This window comes from Pteropus vampyrus, unplaced genomic scaffold (assembly GCF_000151845.1).
Source record: "Pteropus vampyrus isolate Shadow unplaced genomic scaffold, Pvam_2.0 Scaffold395, whole genome shotgun sequence".
NCBI classification, from domain to species: domain Eukaryota; kingdom Metazoa; phylum Chordata; class Mammalia; order Chiroptera; family Pteropodidae; genus Pteropus; species Pteropus vampyrus.
In genome coordinates, this window is record NW_011889176.1 from 69,822 (window position 1) to 78,789 (window position 8,968).

At 53.8% G+C, this 8,968-nt stretch overlaps 1 protein-coding gene and 1 pseudogene across 1 annotated transcript in view; both read left to right on the forward strand.

Annotated features, from left to right (window-relative positions):
* CYFIP1 (cytoplasmic FMR1 interacting protein 1) overlaps positions 1-8,968 on the forward strand; it is a 44,270-nt gene that overhangs the window by 8,999 nt on the left and 26,303 nt on the right. The window contains exons 6-11 of the mRNA XM_023523596.1: positions 970-1,033; positions 1,763-1,902; positions 2,001-2,129; positions 3,304-3,408; positions 5,144-5,235; positions 7,450-7,567. Of these exons, the coding sequence (XP_023379364.1) occupies positions 970-1,033; positions 1,763-1,902; positions 2,001-2,129; positions 3,304-3,408; positions 5,144-5,235; positions 7,450-7,567 (648 nt within the window). The remainder of the gene's footprint in view (positions 1-969; positions 1,034-1,762; positions 1,903-2,000; positions 2,130-3,303; positions 3,409-5,143; positions 5,236-7,449; positions 7,568-8,968) is intronic.
* On the forward strand, positions 7,700-7,818 carry LOC111731768 (annotated as a pseudogene).

Genomic DNA, 8,968 nt, shown 5'->3' on the forward strand with positions numbered 1-8,968 from the left:
GGGTTGACCCTTCTTGGATAGGAAGGTCTGGAGTTGTCCCCATTTGGTAACAGTGTTTGTGGGTTCCAAAAGCGTATGACTCGAGTGCGGGGGTTCTGAGTGGTGTAGGGTGGACTGGTGAAGACTGGGAGAGCAGCTTCTGCATGTTTTTGAGCCGCTTTCTCAGCCTTCCTGACTGTTGGGGAGATGCATAGCTCAGTGGTTTCTAATTTCTAAAAAGGATTTTTCTTCCCCTTCAAGTAAAAAGTTTTTTCCTCTTCGTATGCAGCACTTTTATTCCAAAGTCTGGTCTGTAAAATAGAGACGGGGCTGCTCTGTGGAAGGCTGTTGTGGGGGGGCCCTGAGCACCCCCTTCAGGAGCTACCCGGGGTCGTCATCACCCTTAGCTGCCTGGGCACCCCCTGCCCCTTCCAGCAGCCTCTTCCTGTGACCTCTGTTTGGGAACCCTCAGGATTCACTTTCCCAGACAGTAACCCCTCCCTTCCCAGCCTTCACAAACCCACACTCACGTGCCCTGTTTATTCGCATCCAGCTGGCAGCCTTCTCTGGGCCAAGATCACCCTTTTGGTTGTGGTGAAGCTTGAGGAAAACAGAAGATGGTGCCCCTGGTCCCTTCCTTAGCCTCAGCAGTCAAATCGGTGAACACTTTAAAGAGGAATGTTACCATATCTAATAATGCTAGTTTTAACCATATGTAGTTTGTGAAAGCCTACGGGAACAACAGTGGCTCAAATAAGACGGCCGACTCAGCTGCGGAGGTCTGGGCTAGGTGTTCTGCCGCTGGAGAGCATTCTGCAGTGTTCCAGACCCAGCCTGGCTGCCACTGCTCTGCCGCCTTCACGTGTTGCCTCATGGTCCGATGTGGTTGCCTGAGCTCCAGCTGTCATTTCTGCATTCCAGTCAACAGGGAGGAAGGAGAGTAGGAGGGCCCTGCCTGTCCCTCATAAGCACATGTTCGGGTGCCTTCAGCACCCTTCTTCCTGTCTCAGCAGCTGGTCGTGTGGAGCTGAGGCACGGCGCTCCTGTGTGGGAAGTAGGGCTTCTTCTGCAGGAGGCAAAAAGGCAGGAGGTGGTTGCTGGTAGCTTCTCAGTCTTTGCCTTGGGAATTTTCCTTCCGCAAAACCGCCAAGGTTCTCATTGCACAGACATGTCCTGATGAGACAGTTTCCACTGAACTTTTGGGGGGCCGGCACCAGATGTGTGGAGCCCTCACACCCACTTCACAGTACTCTGCAAGGCCTCACACTCTGCCCAGGCCTCGTGGTGTCACTGGACCTCTGTGCACGGGCCGCCCTGCAGCCCTGTGGGCAGGTTGTCACAGCGATGGTAAGGGAGGCTGAGGAGACTTGAGGCTGTGTGTCCAGGACGGCGCTGCATGTTGGTGGCAAAACCAGGATCCTGTCTCAGACCTTTGGCACCCAAACCACATGTGGTCCCTGACTTGAGGGAGGTGTGGTGGCCTAGAGGGTTCTCGGCAGGGAACCTGAACGGCGCTGGCCGACCTCGTCACTGTGTCTGAGAGTGACAGGGAGGCGGCCTTTCTCAGTCTTGGGGACAGTCCGATGTGCAGGGGCCCTTCAGGAAGGCCAGCAGGTGGCACTGCCAAATCCTTGAGGCAGTCCGGCCGTCGTGGGCAGTGGGGCTGGGAGCTGTCCAGGGTGGAGAGGTTTGAGGAGGCTGGAGATGGAACCAGCATCTGAGACCCACGTTTCTGCAGACAGCTGGAGTTCCTGGATTTTTTTTTTTCCCCCTAATCATTAAGTACGTGGGCTGATTAACTTTGTTATTTACTGTTTCTTTCAAAGGGCTGCTCAGTTTTTACGGAAAATGGCAGACCCACAGTCCATCCAGGAGTCGCAGAACTTGTCCATGTTCCTGGCTAACCACAACAAGATCACCCAGGTAAGGCTGGCACCCCACCTCTCTGGCTGACGGCACACTGCTGGGGTTCGGACTAGAGGGCCACGTGCATGGTGGCATGGTGTCCTGCTCTGTTACAGTGTCTGCAGCAGCAGCTCGAGGTGATCCCCGGCTACGAGGAGCTGCTCGCGGATATTGTGAACCTGTGCGTGGACTACTACGAGAACAGGATGTACTTGACACCCAGCGAGAAGCACATGCTCCTCAAAGTACGTGGTGGGCAGGGCTGCTGGCAGTGTATGGGGGGCCAGGCTGGCTCTCCTTAGTCTACAGTCCTTGTGCCAGCCTGTTCTTATTCGTGTGCGTGCGTGTGTGCGTGTGTGTGTGGATAGTGGCCTGCACTACAGGCTCTTGGCATGTTCCTCTGAGTGTGTCCTGGGCCTGGCCCCAGTGCCGCTGGATCCCACCCTGGAGCAGGTGTTCGTGGGTGACGAGGTCCTGGGTGAAGACCTTTGCTCAGCCCGAAGCCTCTCACAGCAGAGGTTATTCTGTGATCTCTGGGATTTATGGGCCGATGCTTTGAGTTACAGTTCTTCAACTTTGGTGTGAAAGCGATACACATTGGGTAGACGCCATATTTTGCTTTTTGAATTCCATTCCTTTCCCGGGCCATCGGTAAGTGGTGTGATCCTCCCTGGCAGTGGTGGACAGCGGCAGTGAGGTGATTTGCCCCACCGTGGGCTAACGGGTTGATTCTGAGCACGTTTGAGGTGGGCTGGGCTTCATGGTGACGTGCAGTAGGGTAGATGTGTCACGTGCATTTCCAACTCTGGATATTTTCAGATGACAGTTCGCGTACTGGGATGTAACCCCATCCAGAGTCTGCGAGCATCTGTGTACTGTGTCACCGTGATTAAAGACTTTCGTTGGTCAGGAGACACGGCCATGCACTAAATTCTGTATTCCTATTCTGTTCCAAACTGGGGAGGTTCTTGGTGACATCTCACATCAGGGAGAGAAGGCCGTTCCACGCTCCCTTCCCTCTGCCCTCTGCTGTGCGGGAGGTGGCCCCGGTGTCTGTCCAGCACAGAGCCCTCCCCGCCAGAGCGGGCCCTGAAACCTCCTCCCCTGGAGATTGCCGTGGAGGTTGGGGCTGGAGGGTGCCGTGCAGTGGGGCTCGCTTCCTGCTGTGCTGTGGGCGGCAGGAGGTGGAGGTGGTAGCCGTGCTGGGAGGACAGCGAAACAGCCACGAGAAATGGCACGTACGGGAGGAGAGCCGCACGTGGAGGGATGGGGTCTGTTTCTGAGAAGCTTTTAAACTGAGTGAATTTTTTTTAAAAAAGCCAACTGTCATTTCAGAATTACCACCTGTGCCATATAAATGCCATATGGGTTAGTAACCTTGCAGGCCTGAGTTTGATGCCTCATTTTGTGGTTTTTCAGGTCATGGGTTTTGGGCTGTACTTGATGGATGGGAGTGTCAGCAACATCTACAAGCTAGATGCCAAGAAAAGAATAAACTTATCCAAAATCGACAAGTTCTTCAAGGTGAGCTACATTTTCTTAGATAAGCCTTTTTACTGCAGGTATGCGGTTTGAGTTTGGGGCAGTACCCCGTGACCGAGGCCTCGACCCGTGCTGGGGTGGGGTGCCCGGTGCCCGTGCTGACCGTGGAGGCCTCTGTTTGCTCTCCCTCCCGCTACATCGGGGTTCCTTGGTTCGACCCTCGTGTGAGAGGGTCCGTCCTGCACGTGTCCTCTGTCTGGCTGCTTTCGCCGACCTTGTGAGACCCCCGCAGAGCCCGCGGCTGTCCCCGCCAGTGTCCGTGTGCAATTGTGCCACAGCTCACTCATCCTCTGGGTTTCGGCCGGCGTGACAGTGCGATTCTGCACAGGGGTGGGCGGGGGTCCCGGGCGGGGGCGCACTCAGTGTCGTCGGAGCCTAACGGTGTCTCCACGGGGCGGCGCTGAGAGCGTTCCCATCACTCCGCTTCCAGCCGTCCCTGCGCACTGCCACTTTCTGGGGGGAGGGGAGAATCCCTCAGGTGGGCGCGTCTTTGTGATTTTATTGGCTAGCGTTTCCTGTGATTTAGTTGACGTTTCCCTATGTGTTCGTCTCTCGTACGAAGTGTCACTTCAGATCTCTTGTCTTCTTTTCCCGCGGATTCGTGGCTCTGTGTGGTCGGGACACACCCAGGCATTCTCCCCTATGCGGTTCTCCTTCTCACTTCCTAAACGGCATCATCGGTGAATAGAGGTTCTTAATTTTAATCTAGTCTAATATATCAGTCTGTAATGTTTTCTTGAAATGTTTGGAGACAGCACGCTCATGAGATTTTGTCCTCTCAGCTTCTGGAAGGTCATGGTCTCCTTTCCCATTTCGAGCTGTATAGTCAGTCCCTCTGGGACCGGCCTCTGTAGGGTGAGGTCGGGGGTTGACATTCTTGGATTTTTTCACCGTTACGGACGTCCAGTTTGCCTGTTCATTTACTGTGAAGACCGTCTTTCCCCTCCGTTGTCCTGCAGTGCTTCGTGGGTCGTAAATGAAGTGTCTGTACGTGACGCTGTCTTAGGGCCTGTGCCTGCCTCTCCACCCTCGTCGCTTTGGCTTTCCACAAGAAAAGCCTTCGTGTTCTGTTCTCAGGACTGTCCTGGGTGTCGTCCCTTCACTTTTGGGTACATTTTAGAATTAGCTTGCTGGTTTTTGCATGCACACACACACACGCACGCACTACTCAGAAACCATTTTTCCTCTTAGACGATTGTCTGGAATTCCATTGAACGTAAAGATCAATTTAGGGAGAATGGACTTTTTTTAAAATACCAAGTCTTCAAATACATGAACCTGATATAGTTCTCCATTCACTTAAAATTTTTAAATTTTCACTAGAAAGTTTGGTTGTATTTTTGCTTATAGGTTCTCTACGTATTTTGTTTAATGTGTTCATAAATTTTTTTTAATTTTTGGATGCTATTGCAAATTGTTTCTCTTTAAATTTTCATTTTCTAGTTGTTGCTGGTATATAGAAGCACAATTGACTCTTACTGATCGTGGATCTAGCAGAAGTTAGGTTAGTTTTATTACCGAAATGGTCTTAATGAATGTTGGTTCTCATATTTTATTTTGAAGCGAATGTAGAAATTTTTTACGTCCTTTTTCCAGTGAGTGATTTGCAGAGGTAGCTTTCAGCCCGTGGTAATTACAGTGTTACTCATGCTCGTGGGTTTGTGTTTGTGACTAAGCGAATGTGCTGACCCTGTTTTTTTTTGTTCTTTAAATGCAGCAGCTCCAGGTGGTCCCGCTGTTCGGGGACATGCAGATAGAACTGGCAAGATACATCAAGACCAGCGCTCACTACGAGGAGAATAAATCTCGGTAGGAGCAGGGGCGGCCCGGTTAGAGCACTCAGCAGGACCCACGTGCGGTTTGTGACGTGCTGCTTACTTTCCTGCTGGTGATTTCAGCCATCTGGAACTGAATGCCCAATACAGTAGCCCCTGCCTCATGTGGCTGTTTGCAGTTAAGTTTGTTAAATTGATTTTCTTAAGAATGGCCACATTTCAAATATTTAATGATTGGTGGCTATTGTATCGGTCGCTACAAGTACAGAACCTTTTCGTTGTTATAGAGGTTCCTGCTGGACAGTGCTGGTTGAGAACGTAGACGTGTAAGTCAGTTTTCTGGGCCCAGAGCTATACAGGTAAACGCTCAACAGCCAACCCGGTGGGGCAGAATGTGTTCCAGTGTCTCATGGGTTACAAAACTGTCACCAAGCCGGATCCAGCCCACGCCTGTTTTTATAGGTGTCTTTTACTGAGAACGGTCTTTACGTTTTAAAAGGGTTGTTGTTTTTTTTAATTTTTTTTTTTTTTTAATCTGACAGCTATGTGACAGTAGAGCCCACAAACCCTAAAGCATTTATTTTCTGGCCCTGCACAGAGAAGGCCAACCCCTGCCATAAAGGGTCTGTAGCTCACAATGACAAATGATAATAGATGCGCAGTCCTCTTTATTAAATTCTGCACAGCAAGGTGAGTCACGCGGTGCTCGTGTTGACTTTCCCCAGTGCGTGTGCCCATAGCCAGCTGGCCGGCCCACTTCCGCCACCATTCTGGAAAGCGTGGTTACGGCTCGGTCTGGTTACTCAGAGGCCGACACACTTTCTGTAAGGCCACATTGTAAACACACGTGGTCTCTGTTGCATATTCTTCTTTGTTTTTTTGAACAAATTCTTAAAAATGAAAAGACCATTTTGGTGGCTCTCGGGCCGTACAAAGTCTGGACACGTTTGGCTGGTGCTGTCATTTGCCAGCCTCTGCATTAACTTATTTCTTAGTAAATGTGCGGTTAAGTGTGATGTGTGATCCACAGTTAGACAACTTTGCGTCCTCCTCTAAGTTACACTCATGAAACCGAAGCCTCCTCCCGCCTCAGCACCAGCTTGGGCTCTGGTTTCCATGGCGCAGTCGTCTCGCCACAGCCAAGTTCAGGCTAAGCGTGCGGAAGTTCGCCTCACGCAGTGCGGTCTCCCCCGAGCGCCGGTGCGTGCTCCACCAGAGGCCCCGGTGAAGTCAGTAAGAATCAGGAACGACGAGTTCCGCTTACTGATTTTTTTAACTTGGTTTATGGCAAGTCGATAGCATTTAATGGGTAACAATGGGCATGTTTAGCAGCCGCCTCAGAGGTTCCCACGCGTGTGCCGTCAGCTCTGAGCCGTCCCTGCGGCCTGGCCCCAGCACCGGGGCCCAGAAGGGGCAGGCTCGGTGGGCGGGGACGTCCGCGGCCGGGCTCCGTGCTGTCTGGGGCCTGCAGGGACGGCAGTGCGTCGAGGGTGGACCTGGTGCCGGGCCGGGCCGCACATGCTCGGTGCAACCTGCTGAGCGGCGTGGACGCTGCCAGCATGACCATCAGCCACCCTGTCGTGGGACCAGCAGGTTAGGAAGGTGTGCTGCTGGGGACGGCGCCCCGATCCCCTCACAGACTGGTCCCTCGAGCACAGGGAACAGCTCGGCAGAAGCAGCGAGGCGTCGGCCCGGTGTGTGAGGGGCAGCACTGAGCCCCAGGGCCCAGGCCTCCTGCTCAGATGTCCAGAAGCTCGTGTTCTCGCTCAGCTCCTTTCCCACGACTTAGTGTCACCTAGCTTGCAAGCGATGTCAATTTTCCACTCTCCCATCAGGATGACCTTTGCTCCCGAGGCCCTGCTGACGTGTTTCCTCCAGTAGCTTACGTCTTCACCTGTGCGTGACAGGAGTTCTCATTCCCGCCAGCAGTGTGGAGTCGGGTCCTCACATGGTGGGGCCACATCCTAAATCCAGCAGCACCTCTGTTCTCAGAAAGTAGTTTCTTGCTTAAGGAGAAGCCGTGATCACTTTCCCGCAACAGGCGTGAGAGGTGGGGCAGGGCCCGACTCCGGGCGGTGGGGCTGGGCCGCCGTTTCTCACTGCGAATTCCTCCGCGCCGACGTGCAGGGCTCCTGGGGGCAGCAGGTGCGCTGTCCTTTGTGCCCGCTGTGCATATGTCCTTGGCCACCCAGGCCGTGCGCCGGCGCCCGTCCTGCTGGTGTGACACACGTTTCTGCTTCGCCTCCAGCTGGACGTGCACATCTTCCAGCAGCAGCCCCCAGTACAACATCTGCGAGCAGATGATCCAGATTCGGGAGGACCACATGCGCTTCATCTCGGAGCTGGCCCGCTACAGCAACAGCGAGGTTGGTGGCCTCCCCCCAACCTGGGCTGGCGCCGCACGGAGGGCCCTGCAGAGTCACTTCCGCCCCCCTGCACCCCAGTGCTAACTCTAATCACTTTGAGAAGCGTAGTTTAGTACAAAGTACTTAAAGGGTGTCTGCGGCCATGCCATCCTGAACAAGCCCAATCCCGTCTGAACTTGGAAGCTAAGCAGGGTCCGGCCTGGTTAGTACTTGGGTGGGAGACCACCTCGGAAGACCAGGTGCTGTAGGTGTGAAAATTTAAAAAAATAAGAGATTGTAAGCTGACAGGGTCCTTGCAATCTGTGAGGTCAACCAAAGGTTGCCTTGCCTAAAAAAAAAAAAAAAATACAGTACTTAAAGGGCACCCGTTACAACGGATGAGACAGTGCAGTTGGCATTGTCTGCACCTGTCCAGCTGTGTTTAAAGGATGGAGAGACCTTGACTTCACGGGCTTTTCTTGGTGTCACGTCAACAAGTTGCTAGAACAGTGCAGGCAGGGGAGGGCATCTGAGGAGTGACTCCGGCCTCACGTCCAGAGAGAGGCGTCCCGAGGCCAGAGGCATGCAGGAATCTCGGTCAGTGGGAGGCCGCCCTGGGTGGAGGGGGGCCTGGAGCCGGGCATCATCAGAATCACCTCCAGCTTCGCAGCCAGATTTCCTGCGTCCTCGTTCGGGCAGGTTGTACCCCCCCCACCTCCCAAAGGTGGCTCTGAGCTGGCCCTGCCAGCCTGGGGGGTGGGCAGGAGGGGTCTGGTGTGGAGGAGCAGCGGGCGTCACTTCACATCCTAGCGAGCAAGGCGGTGAGGTCGTGGTGTGGGTGTGTGAATAGTCAGGAGGGACCCAGGGACGGGGGCCGCATATACAGGTCTGATTTGTGGCACTGTAGGAGCCGATTTGTGGCACTGTAGGAGCTCAAAGTTCTCAGAAGGGGGAACAACTCTGCGGGGGCCCTGCCCCAATGCAGGACGATGAGCGCACCTGTGCCCCCCTCCACCAAACACTAGTCACCATGTCACCAGAACGACTGAGGGACAGCCCAGGCGTCTCGGGTACGCACTGCCTCTGATGGACCCCTGGGGGGCTGCTTCACCCCTTCTCCAGCCAGCACAGCCTACGGGGTAAAGCTGGGGGAGGGCAGCCCCTCGAGATGTCATGGGAAGCTCTCAAACAGCAGGCAGCGCTGGGCCTGCGCTCCGAATCAGTGCACTTGACAGCGTGCGTGGCTCTGGCTGGACGTGCACATCTTCCTTTTATAAAAAGGTGATGATATGATAAGGAAATCTGCCTTTGAATGCTTTGCTAGGTTTACTTTTAGTCAGATTTATGAAGCTAGACCCCACAGACCATACAATCCACCCATTTAAATCTTACAAGTCACGTTTTCCAGCGTGTTCCTTGAGT